The 14,439-nt window shown below is 32.8% G+C and overlaps 1 protein-coding gene across 1 annotated transcript in view; it reads left to right on the plus strand.

Annotated features, from left to right (window-relative positions):
* LOC147079646 (uncharacterized) overlaps window positions 1-14,439 on the plus strand; it is a 256,411-nt gene that overhangs the window by 2,788 nt on the left and 239,184 nt on the right. The window contains exon 2 of the mRNA XM_085942773.1: window positions 14,129-14,299. Within this exon, the coding sequence (XP_085798899.1) occupies window positions 14,137-14,299 (163 nt within the window). The 5' untranslated portion in view covers window positions 14,129-14,136. The remainder of the gene's footprint in view (window positions 1-14,128; window positions 14,300-14,439) is intronic.

Consider the following 14,439-nt stretch of genomic DNA (forward strand, 5'->3'; position numbering starts at 1 on the left):
AATTCGATAATAATTGATGGTAATTGAATATCAGTTTGGTGTTTTAGTATTTTAGCTTAAAATTCGAATTATGTAGTCTTGGTTAATTTATTAATGCATTAAATGAGGATATTAAATAAAAACGCCGTAAACTTAAAACGGAAAATTATCTGCATCCGCTACAATGAGTACGCAGTCATCAAATTAACGTATTGTGGACAGATTGGACTGATCATTTTTGACGTTTTCTTTCTTCTCGGAATTTATAATAGGTCTGCTGAGAATGTAAAAACATGCTTAATATTATTTGGGTTGGGAGAAGATTAATACAACTTTTGGGAGCTAGCGGTTGCGATCGTACATAAAGCAGTAGATGCGGTCGTTTTGTTTAAAAACATTAAGTTAGAAGTAAGAATCGTCTTAACGTTTTGACATATTTTTTTATAAGGTTGCTTCCAAACCTGTCAGGTTCATAACCAATTTACATACAATTTAAGATTATAAAATGGCAGGGGGCGGCATTATTTAAGTCTGCGTAGAGGCGGCACGTTGCCTGGGGACGTCACTGGTTATGATCGCTCAATAATTCTGTGGGAGCTCACAAAATGTGTTTCACGTTTCGCCTTGGAGCGAAATACCGATTTTCTGATTTGATAAGGAGTTTGAAAGCCGCGGTAAATTACACTAAGTAGAGTAAATTGAAGATCTTGAAGGCAGTAATGTCGTTAGGCAAAATGCCGCCTTTAAGTAGTCTTCGAATGCCATCTGTTTTCATTTTTTGTTTAAAATTGTCTGCAAATTCGTTCGGTACCCACATACTTATCTTTTTATTATTTATTTTCGGCTACCCATATTATAACACGCAAATTAAGTAAAACTCTTTAAATTGACACACTATTTCTATAAAACCTACTCTCAAACGGATGGCTTTAAGTACGCGGAGGTATGTGACAGTGATAGGTTTGGAGGCACCTTTGTGAAACAATTGCCTGCGCGATAAACCGCCATTACAACATAATATATACTACAATAATAGCTATAGGATTTTTTTAAACTAATATGGCGATATTTTCTAACGAGGTGACAGCATCGTCTACTTCTACTGAATGGAAAACCACTACTGCTCTCAAAGTATGTCATATTTTGTATCCGTTCCTTCATTCGCCGGCCTCTATAGTGTGCCGCCTTTGTGAAACGCATGATCTGACTACCCCACGGGACGTCGCTGCTTGGGGGCGCTTAATGAAAACTGAATAAATAATTTTATAAGCGAGGCGAAGGCTAGTGCGAACGCTTTCAAAACTGCACACGACGTTAAAAATAATAAGAACAGAAACCAATTGATTGAACTCTGAAATTGCACTGACACCAAAAACACACAATTGTCATGTATCAAAGTCATTTCTCAAAACTAGAGTGAAAATGTTTTCAATGAAATTTTTGGGATTTTTATTAATTTTTTATACTAATCTACTATTTTTCATTTCATTATATTTTGTGGTTTTCATTGTTAATCTTTCAGTTTATGTATCTTATAATATATATGTATTTTTAATATTTATGTAGGGGTCAATACCCTACCATCTGCATGACTTAATTTATAATTACAATGTACCTTGCAACATAACAATGTTGAAATAGTAGAACAAGCGATTTATGTGAATCAATCAATTTTTAACAGAAAGCTAATTTAGCAAAATAATTATATTAATCAATTATTTATAATTTACAAAACATCATGATATGCACAAAATTGTTTATATGAAAATCAATCGTGCCTAATAATTAAAAAGTGCTTAATTGTCTAAAATTAAAATCAATTATTTATAATTTACAAACAAGCTATGTATTACACAACAAAGCATGATTATCAACATATTCAAGTAGCGATAACAGCATTTTCTATTGTATCGAATCTGTATAAAACACTCAATTACATGAAATCAATTGTCAGTCAGTTATCAAAGATTTAACCGTAAGGTTATAGTTCCGCTCCGCTCGATCGACTTTGCAATTTCTTATAACGCATACACGTGCTTCCACTCAGCTAAATTATAAATCTGCAAACTTACCTGTAATAATTAAATTAATATTTATTTGGAAGGAGATAATAAAACCAGGGTTCATTTCATTCACGCATCAATCTTCTAATTATTGGAGTCAAACAAACCTACCCTCCGGTTCCCTATTTCTCCTAACAAAATTTATGACAAATGGATTCAATACGTGAAATCCCTAGGCAAAGTGCCGACCCGAAGTAGACTTAAAATGCCGCCCTTTTTAATATCTTGTTTCTAATTTTCTGCAAATTTGTAAGGTACTTACGTAAGTGTATATCTACTTATCTATTTTATTATTTATTTTTGACGATTTAAAACAGACAAAAACAGAAAACATTTGAAAAATCTTTAAATTGACATACGCACCACCTACTAATAATTAAAACAAATTTACACGAAACCTGCTCTCAAACAATGGTGGTTTTAATTACGTAAAGGTCTATGAATAGTGCTGACAGGTTTGGTGACACGTTCTGTCGACTGTATGATAAACTGCCTTTATAAAAGGCATTATTACAATACAATATCTAATAGTTATTTTTTATTCTTCGATTATTTTTTTTACTAATAATATGCCTTTCTAATGAAGTGCTCGAAAGTGATTGAAACCTCGTTTGCTTCTTCGTGGCGTCACTGCTCTCAAAAGTTGTGAGATTTGTATTCGTTCCTTCATTCGCCGCCATTTATAATGTGCCACTCCTATAGAACCCATGACCTGCCTACCACCATGAGACGTCGCTGGATTCGATATACTATATATGTATTTAGAATTTAAACTCACTTTCGATTCGAGGGGGTAATATCGTTGTAAACAAATATATGCTGAGAATACTCAAGATCCCTTATACCTGATTAAAATAATTGAATTGTACCAATACGATTTATAGAATATAAGTCTAATAGCTATTTAGTAGTGTTGTAATCGGATAAATCTTGAAACAACGCACATAAAGGTAATTTTTACTTATAGAACGTTTAAAATATTATGTAAACTTGAAACAAAGTTTAAATGTACATTTATCGAAATACTGTTGGGTGGTGCATACGCCAAGCAATGTTGAATCATTAATCGATAAACAAGCTAACCGCGTCACGTGTTTTTAAAATATAAACACGAAGAAAACGCGTTATTCTGTATGTGGGTGGGTATGTTAACTGAGGTGTGCAATCCCTCGACGCCGCATACTCGGCAAATAATTATTGTTCTATGCTACACGGACTAAACCCAAATTTTAACTTAAACCAATCATTTAAAACTGTTAATAAAATTACTTGTAGGTATCAATGTTTCGCCGTAACACAGTTTACCGTAAGCTGTTTCACCGAAATGATATTCCCGTAGGTATAGCATAGCATTGAGAAAAAACCCCATTATTCGTGGAGCATTGCACACAGTACTGCGCATCTATTCTTTACACAAGACTGTTATCGACCGCTATCGAGGGTAGTTATCATATTTTTGTATTCAGGTATTATACTTGTTACAATAAGTTAGCCATCTAAACTGTCAAAACTGTCTATCTCGCTCTAAAAGTTAGCACAGCCAAGAGAGGTGCTATTAAAACATAGCACTTATTGTAACAATTACAACTAATTTATTGTAAAAATTATAATACCACAATACAAAATATGAAAAGTACCCTTGATAGCGGCTGATAGCAGTTTTGTGTATAGAATAGATGAGCTGGTCCAGTTTTATTAGATTCAAGAAGAACAATAATTTGATATTGATTTGCATCAAATGTTTGACAGGTAATAAAGCTGTCATTATAATCAGATATTTTTGATAGACACGAATCGATACTAGAACCTACCAGATTTTTATATAAATTTTAGTTTATACTATATTATGATTGCATTTCTAATTTACTTAGGTACCTACTTATTTTTTCTGTCTTTCCTTGTATTCCGGTGGTTTTTATAACGTATTTTTAAGTGGTTTATTTAGGTATGTAATGAATTGATTTCAATATTTTATACGGTCATCTATTTCCGATAGAACATCTCACGATGAACTGTGTTACGGCAAACTGCATTCGTACAAATTTCCGGACACGTCACTCTCTCAGCACAATTATTAGGTGCATATTATCTACTAATTCTATTATCTGAAACTTTTAGACAAACAAATGCAACGAAAATCCTTAAAAATACATATTATGTAACTACCCACATTTCTACGAAACTTACTCTCAAACAACGCTGACTTTAGGCATGTGGAGGTCTGAGGCAGCGATAAGTTGGTGGCCTCCTTATGATTTTTAAAAACTGTCAATTTTGGTACTTTCTAACGAAGCGGCCGCATCGTCCGCTTCACAGAAAACCACCGCTGCTTTCAAAAGCTGTATCCGTTCCTTCGTTTGCCGACCTTTATAATTTTCCACCCTTAGACATCGCCTGAATGTACTCGTATATTCATGTATTTTATTAAGTATTTCTTCTGTAATTTTATAATCAAATTAACCAAGCTTTTTTGCATAAAGATTTTAATACATAAACAATTTTCAAAGACGCCTACAAAAAAAAGTTCCATAGATACCACACTATTTTATTACAACGTTTTTCTTAGCTTGTATTCTTATTTGTCCGGTACAAATCTTGGAATAGATTTTTAACTAATTTTCCAACTAGCTAGACATTTGAAACTTATAATATATCAGAACACGATTGCCAATGCATTTTTTAAATACTTTTAGCCATCTTTAAGTAGGATTGAATTCATTTTCAGTTAATTCTGTTTTGTATGGAAAGTTATTATTGTTGGTTGCTAAGGGGGTCTTAGCAACTAAATTATTAATATATAAGTGCGTTACTATAGAAATCAATATGAAATGTCAAAATGACATTTAAATAAGTACTTTAAGTACTACAATTTTTTTTGATCGTTAGTCAAGTCAAGTCAAGTTTATATGATTTTTTTTATCTTATAATTATTTTTTCTGACTTTCTCATTGAAATTTTTTTTTGAAAATATGTTTTTTTATTAAATATAAAACTGGATTTACATTCGGGCTAAAGGGACTGTGGCGAATTGTGGATACTCCTTTGACTAGACAGGACAGGACCAAAGCCACTGACAATTAATTTTTGTTACTGTTCAAACACGACAAATTTTCAAGACTGAACTTTGTGAATGTAATGCAAGATTATTTAAGTGCATTTTATTCAGAATTAGTGTTAGGGATTGTCAGACTGAGAAGACGTCATTGAAAAACGTATAAGAACTGTAGTGAAGGTGTCTAAGTGGATAGCAAAACTAGAAAAATCGATGACCATAAACCAGTGATTTCCACCCAGGTTGCGCAATATATGCTAGTATTTACTCAAGAATCCGCAAAAACTTAGCAATAATTAATTACATCGCATTATGCACTATCCTTATTACATATTTCTGTGAGCATTTAAAATTATAACGCCAATGTTATATTTACAACAATGTCTTTATTTCTTACTACACTATTTATTATTATGTTGCGTGTTTCATTGGTCTGTTCATTAGTTCACCATCTATGCCTAGGTATATCACTCTGCTTTGTACGTTTATTTAGTAAATTACCCTCCAGTCAGCCAGGTAGGGGTTCAACAGGGGTTCCGCAAAGTAAAACAGGTTGGCAATCACTGCCGCAAGCCAACAGTGCTGATGGCATTCAAAATGATGATGAATCAATAACGTAACTACATACATTGTTAGCTAAAAGTACCTACCTATCCATATATTTATATTGTATTGTATAATAATAGTGTAATTAGGTAAAATTTTCACCTAAGCCAGGGTTTTAATTAACTTCGGTAAATAAATTATTTCAATTTATTACTATATAAATATCTGAAAGTAATAAATTTATTTAAATAAAATACAATAATGATAGTATATATAATTTGTTGCGTTTACCATATCATTTTATCTTGATAAACTGGATTTATTTGGGTGAATAATTTGCCATGCTACCTATAGATCCACCAGTATATAAATTGTCCACTAAGTGAGGGCGCCACATACTAAAATTTGACATAATATCATCCCATACATTTTATACTGTGATGAGCCAAGTTCTAAATTCGAACTCCTTACTATTTTTGATGGTATACTATCTATAGGTAGGTACACGTAACCATGTTGATCTCGTTAGGCGTTTGTCACTGACATTTCAATTAGTAATTTTTAAAAGTATTTAGTTTGCATAAGCCATACATCATAAGGATTGACACATTGGCAGTCCAAGCACAGAAAAAACTCTAAATTGGGCCACATGTCAACAAAGGTTGAGGTTTGGTAGCTGTTTTCACATTCTTCTAAATCTAATAGGCATTACGATTACATCTATTACTATCAAACGAATTTTCGAGCCGGCAATCCCGTGGTTGAAAATGAAGCCAAGGGTTAATTTCCTTTTTCGTTATTCGTTATTTTCAATTTGTATGTAGAAAATAGTGTATTTTCGTTATCTTAAATTTATTAAATGGTAGGTACTGTTACACCCCCGAATGATCCCCATTTGGGGATGTCTACTAGAAAGTCCTGAACCATTATCAAGCCGACACACAGTAAGGGTTGATTGCGAAAATAAATAATAATAAAAAAATAATAAAACCGGCAATACTATAAGCAGTGACGCACCGAGACAAAATGCCGCCCCTGGACAGCGCCAAAATGCAGCCCCATTTTTTTTATACAATATTTTTTATCAATCATCAGTGCACGTGTCGTTTCTGGTCACCAAAGAAGTCGAAGGGCAACGGAAATAAACTAGACATCGCGAACCTGACAAAAAAATACAGTCCTGTTAAACCTTTTATGTCTATGTAATAAATTTGAAATGATTCTCCTCGGTTTGCTGCCCTTCGAGTAACTGCCGCCCACAAGCGACGCTCAATCTGCCTACCCCCACGGGACGTCACTGGTAATAAGTAATTTAACAAGAATGGCAACGCAGCATTTTGCGCATTGCTTTCTGCGCTGGATTTTCCCGCGCGGCAGAAGACTTTTGACAGCCCATAAACAATGTAAAACACACGCTCCAAAGAAGATTTATAAAAATGTAGTTTTAATATTTAGTATTAAATTTTTAAAAAATCACCATTCCGGTGTTAATTTGTTCATCCCTGAAGTTCCAAAATATGACAGACGATAAAAAGCACGAAAAAAGCCATCTTTTGGATGGAGATGTCAGTACCTACCTACTTGAGCAATAAAACGTGATCCAACGGATTCGCAAGACGTCATACTCTTTGCGATGCTGAAGAAAAATAATGATCATTGTGACATTATAAAAAAAAACATTATTTTATTGCATTTTTAATTTTTAAAACATCTGATTGGAGTGTATTCTTTTAAATTCCTATATAATTTGAGTTAGGTAACAGGCAATTAAAGCGTTACATTTTTTTTCCTACCTTTTCTTTTAACTGAGACCTTGTGAGGTCTGAGAGGCAGACCTCGGTTTCCTGACTAATTTTTCTAGGGTTGGGTCTTGTAAGTACATTAATGCCCTTTCCCGCATGTAATCTGGCTAAGTATTGAGCTGTTGAATTTACATTTACCTTCGCTTTTCAAACAAGTCTTTCGAGGGAAAACAGTTAAGAAAAACCCTCTTCCGAATATTGTAAGCGTTACATCAGCGAACGTTTCTTTTTATACATTCTCAAAGTAAACAAAATAATACTAAAAAATCCTGGAATTAAAATATGTAGGGCGCTCATTATTATCTACCTCAATTTTACATAAACTGCTGAATTCGATTTAACAAGTTCATAATTATTACGTCACGTCTTCGGGTGATGCGGCACGCGACATGGTCGATTTGGGACACCGTACAAATCGTAAACGCTTGGTGGTAATTCATGAATCATGGCAAGTCTGCTTCTTCAAACTACAAAGTCATATTTTGATGAAGTAGTAGATATAATAAATATACAATCCATTAGAGTCGATCATCATACTGGGCGACCCGTGGAAGCAACTCTGGACAACCATGAAATAAAGATGATTAAAGATGATTGCTAAATTTTAGCAGATAGACGACTGAAGGTTTCTCTAACCGTTGACTTAATGGGTGCCACGGCAGTGATGTGGAAAATAATTCGAGAATATTAACCCTTTTACTCCCAGCTGATTTAGCCTAGATTGTGAAAACTCCCAAGCGTTTTTTGCCAAAAAATCGTCGATTTAGTTTTTTTTAAATAAGTAATTCTACACATTTAAAAAAAAAAATGTGTGTGTTCTCAATGGTGTATAAAGCAATAATAAGTAATAATATTGATAGTTTTTAGATCAATAAAACAAAAGAAAAAAATAATGTATCAATATTTATTTAGAAATGCATGGATAAAACTATGTTTGAACTACAAAACAAGTGTGACAACATTTTTTTTTATTTATAATTGATATAAGTATCATATTTTATAGTATAATCTATTCTTATCTAGTAACAGAAAAAAATAAACATATTATTATTTCCCTATGAAATAGAATTTTTATAAAGTAATAAAAAAAAATCGTATAGTGTCAAGGTATTCAAGAATCAAGATCAAGAATCAAGAATTCAATTCACGAAATCGCAAGAGAATTCGTAATTTCGAGTAATTTCAAAAAATAAGTTTCAAAGCACTAAATCAATTATAGTAATATTTATTCATGTATTTTTTCACCATCCTACCAAAAGAACAGCGGGCATCCATTGTTTGTTCGGTCAGTTCATAAAAATTACGAAATTCATTTTGTAATGTGATAATATATGAATCATAAAACAACTAAAAGAAATTTCAGTTTAAAATGTCTCATAAAAATAATGTTTTATTATTTTTATGACCCTCTTTAGTCTCCAGTTTGACAGCAAGAACAATTATGACTTGTGAGTTATTAGGGTATGACATAATTATAAACAAGTTGGACACTAAAATAAATATTAGTCACACCTAACACAGAGCGAATATAGTGCTTTGTCTACACCAGATGAAATATGACGGGAAAAAAATTGGAATAAATCGTAAATTTGGTTCCAAACTTTCGGCCGATGGATCGGCCCAGATGGAGTTTTCGCATAGGTATGGTGGGCCGAAATATCGGCCGAATGGGAGTAAAAGGGTTAACTATGCCCAATATTAATGTGTGATGTGTCTCGTGAATGCTAAAACCATTTAAAAATGCTAATAAGGGCTAATGCTGCCAGAAAAAACACAAAGAAAGCACACATTCCACAGTTTTCACCTGGTTTGGTAGGTATTTGAGAAGGTATTTCTTGTTCCGTATTTGGGAAAAATATGTTCGATTACAGCACTTTTCGATTGACAACAAGTTAATGAGGCGGCGAGGGCCTTCTTTTTAGAACAAGAGAAATATTTCATTTAATAAGGATTAACGTCATTGCAGGGGTAGTGGAAAAGGTGGGTTTCACCTACCTACGCAATTGAATTATAATTAGATAGGCAAAGCCCAAAGGCAATATACATCCTATAATTAATTTACAACATAATATTATTTTAGTCCAACTCGATATACAATACCCGTAAACAAAACGATATCTAACCAGCTAGACATAATATGAGTTTTAATTACGGTTAACTGTCATTGAACTATATTATTTAAAAATACATTATTTTAGTCTGTTATCATTTTCCTGCTGAGGAAGGTAGATAATAATATTAACGCCCCTCGTGTGACTTAGTTTTTCGTCTACTTCAAATTTACCTTTGTGATAGATCAGCGCCATCTTTAGATTAAGGGGGTACATGCTCAGCGTAGGTCAAAATTGAGCTTTTGTTCTATTTTCAAAGCATGATCCTGGACATACCTTAAACGTTGTAGATAATCTATTTATATCATTTTGAAGCCTTATTATCCCTTATATTTTTTTTGAACATTTTATGACTGCATAAAGTATTTGTATTACATAAAATAGTATTATTTTAAACCTCTCGCTCTAATGTTTTAGAATATAGTCATATTTCGGTACATAACTATGCAGTGGTGTTAAGATTTTATACATTTATTAATTTTTAAACGCATTTATAAAACCATTAGTGTTATTTATGACGAGATAATTTTAGTAAAATATTTACGATAAAAAAATATATTGATAATCTCTGTGATCCCAAATTTGACAAGAATTAGGCATTTTATTATTCAAAAAATGGGCAAGATTAACACATTTGAAGATAATTCTAAAGATACTCATAAGCTATGTCTTTGACCATTCAAGTGTAATAAACATCCTACGAATAATGATTGCTTTATAATAATTATTGACCTAAGAATAAGGTAGTGTTTTTTTTTAAAATACGCCATTTATTTTGGCATTCCCCAGTGGTTAAGCTACAACATACGGCCGTAGCCATAAATTGACAAACTATAATTGAAGTAGGGAGTAAAATGATGTTAACGCGCGTGTTTGAACATGTAACCTAACCGAAAAAAAATCTTTTTTTTTTAAACGGTAGTATCTAAATTATAGTATCCACTTTGCACCAATATATAATATGGAAATATTGAAAATGGAGCACTTTTGGCGTATTTTATAATGTTGAATTTGAATCTTTAAGATAAAAATAAAGTATTTTGGGCGAACTCCTTTTTAATATTGTACATAGTACGCGGACCAAATTTATAGTACAAATACTATACATAATTATAGTAACTACCTACGGTTGGCAACATTGAGTCTGTTTCAATAGTTTTTTTACGAAATAATAAGAAACAGAGTACATAATTGATATCTTTTTTTACAATTTTTCATAATAATGATGAAGCGTGACAAATGAGAATTGCGTAGTTGGTATAATAATAATAATTGTCTTTGTTAGTTAAGAAACTTCGATGGATAAAATGGCGTCCTATAATTAATTATGTCAGTTCTGTCTCACACGATTTTATAATAATTATAGAGCGATACAGTCGGAACTGCTGTGGGCCAGAGCGCGCTGGGTCGGCAACCAGATAAAAATGGAGAACGTCTTTCATACATAACTTTTCTAACATTTCTCATACAATATCTGGATGCACAGGATTTCGAATCTAGTGAATAATAAAAAATGTCGTATTTTTAGTTTTAGTCGTGCATTCATTGGAGGGCTATATAGTATATCCACCACTTAGGAGTGAACTTTATGTTACTACGCCTCCCTTTTAAAAAAATCTAATCTTGGCGCCTCCCCCCTATATTTCATTAAATAATACAGACACTTTTTTAAATAGCCAAAAATGTACTACTTAATTACTTAATACAAAAAAGAAAAAAAACTTAATTAAGCATAAAAATAAACAAGATTTAACAAAGTACTTTTATTATATTCATTTTTAAATTAATTTGTTTTTCATGCGATGAATGTGCTTGTTTCTTTTATGTGATGTGCTCGTTTTCTACTAAACGGGGTCGATATTTGGATTTCATTGCAGCTAATGCACAAAATCCCGTTTCGCATAAAAATATGATGTTACGAATGATATAGTAGTACCTATTTTACTTACAACTTGCATTGCTTTTCTTGACAAAGCATTATATTATTTCTTCACTTCAATTCAATCAAAATTGAAGTAGGGTTTTTGTTTTAATGAATTATTGCATGATAATTCTATCATATTTTTCCTTTTCAATAGTAGTCAATCCAAAATTCATCATCGTTCATTGACAAATGGATTCTATCATGGCCCCCACATCCTGAAGCGGGCCCCCAGGCCAAAATATTCGAAGGGCCCACCTATCTATCGCTGAGGTTAAGGGCAGTGTGATGCTCTAAAGTAGTGTTTCCTAAATTATACACGGGAGTTATCATTTAAGTACCTATAGCAATCATCATATAGGTAGGTATCACATCAAATTGCAATGTACAACTACATATTTAAAATATTTAATAGCTTGAAATAAAGTAGCACCGCAGGCGACTTTTTTTAAACTGTTAGATTGAATTTGTGATGTCTGTTATGCCCGGGCCCCAGGCTCTTTATAAACTATGCATTTGCAAACCTGTGGCTACATTTGTGTTAAATTTTTCGCGCCTCTTTGTTTGGAAATCGCTGCTATATATTAATTATGCTCATTTCTATAGCACCGAGATGAAAAATTATGTACGCGCATTAGAAGTTATACTTATTAGGCGTAACAAAACAAAATATGCCGTTACCTGAGTCTATTAATATTACAGTGGATTAGGTTGATGAACACGTACGCGATTCATCTGTGTCTCATATAGCACATGATAATTGTAGTTTAATTATTGTATTGGACCAAAACTTACATTTGCCATACAGTGGTTATAATCGATTCAGAAGTGCTCTATTAGTTAATTTCGTCGTAATTAGGTAAGGCAACGTAGTTGAATAAATTGGTAAACCATATTGGCCATAATCTGGTGGATGCAAGTTCAAGTCCTGTTCGGGGCGTCATATTTTTTGAAGATCTTTTCTGATATGTATATTTCTGAGGTATTTCCAAATCATGTTTGTTTAATAAAGAATATTAATTTCCGAAATCTTTTGAATTATTCGTTCAATAAAAAATCGGTGTGTGTACTCATGTACGCGCGTTAGAAGTTATACTTCTTTGGCGTAACAAAACAAAATAAGCCGTTACCTGAGTCTATAAATATTACAGTGGATTAGGTTGATGAAAACGTACGCGATTCCTCTGTGTCTCATATAGTACATGATAATTCTAATTTAATTATTGTATTGGACCAAAACTCATCTTTGCCATACAGCGATTATAATCGATTGAGAAGTGTCCATGATGAATTAAAATTATTTATCAACTCAACATTCACAAAATTGATTTATTTATTGATATATAATTTTACTCATAAATAATACATACATAAATAATCCCTCAAATCTTGATACACAATCTTCACAATGAAAAATAAATAAGTATACACTCCAATATAAATAAAGTTTTATGAATATAAATTATCAGTGTAGAATGTTAGTCTCCAGAAATTTGTTTATAAACATATATATTTATTATGACACAATGCTGTTTACTTGGTTGTATTGAATGACTAATTAAATGACATTATGCGCATGCGCATGTACCCTGGAGACCGAAATGAATATAATCATAATAATAAAATATAATGTGTTGCATCGGCGCTCGCAACTTCCGTCATACGACAAACGTGTTACATCGGCGCGCGCAACTTCGTCACACGCCAAAAATAAAGTCGGATCTGTTTTCCCAAACGCGCCAAAAGAAGTATAATTTCAAAAATCGCGTTGTTCGTGGAGCATTGCAGACAATAATGTACCTAACCTAACAAATAATCCAGTATATCGGCTATTTCCAAAATTTGTTTGCCGTGGCTTCCTGTAAACCGACAAGAACCGTGTTTTATTTAGACATGAATTTTATCTCAGTACTATACGACCCAAAGAGGTTGGACGGTCTTTACTATACGACCATATATTTCTGAACTGCATACGTACAAATTTCCGGACACGGAAATTGTAAGCCGGAAAAAGTTGACGTGAAATGGATTACGTCTGAAGCGCGGTATATTTCAGCAATTTGTGTTTACGTATGCATGTTAAATTTGGTCTTTTAGTAATAGAGAAATCTATAAATTTAGAGTGGCACTATGTGGTATGGAGAGATGTATGTAAAGACAGAAAAAGGATCGAATGAATAATGAAGGGTAATTAAATATGCTAAAACCCACACAGCTCGTAGAAAGGGTGGCTGCTGGAGAAATGTAGTAATACAGTAGTATCTGAGGGACATACGATGACCAAAAGGCTGCCTCAGGATATGCTGGATTATTGAATTATCAACATTCAACGAAATTAAGTTGCAGCGATGAATAAAAGACGAAAAATAATGGAAAGAGCTTGAGAAGGTCTTCATCCACAAGCTGATAATTATGATGATATTGTATACTAAATTTAACATTGTTGAGTTTGTGAATTAAACACAATGTCGTAAGAGACATAATAAATAATTCGTTAATTATCACCAGGTTAATGCTATAATTATTATGTTTTGAGAAAAGTTTATATAAGTTATAATATAAATTTAATACCCACCTAGTTTCTATCAAGTACTTATTTAAAAACTAATTATTTTAATCACATTATTGTTACAATAATTTTCATTTTTTTTCAGAAGGAAGAATGCAGGCACGCGGTAGATTCAAGGTGACATCGGCGGTCGAGACTAATGCAGTCTCTGCCACCACAGTTCTCCACGCCGATGTGGCTGGCGCAACCACAGGGGCAAATCAAGCGGCCAACGCTGCAACACCATCTCAAAGATCAAGACTGCAACCACTACCCAGTGAGTAATCGCCAACTATTATGTCACCCACTGACATCAACAATAAATTCAGATATTATTAAAATTAGGTGTCTATTTCACAAAACCGATGAGTCCACACATGATCAAAATGTAATAAAAAATGCAAACATATTCTATGT

This window comes from Rhyacophila brunnea, unplaced genomic scaffold, assembly GCF_057557595.1.
Source record: "Rhyacophila brunnea isolate RB1 unplaced genomic scaffold, BYU_Rbru_1.0 scaffold_1, whole genome shotgun sequence".
Lineage (NCBI taxonomy): Eukaryota > Metazoa > Arthropoda > Insecta > Trichoptera > Rhyacophilidae > Rhyacophila > Rhyacophila brunnea.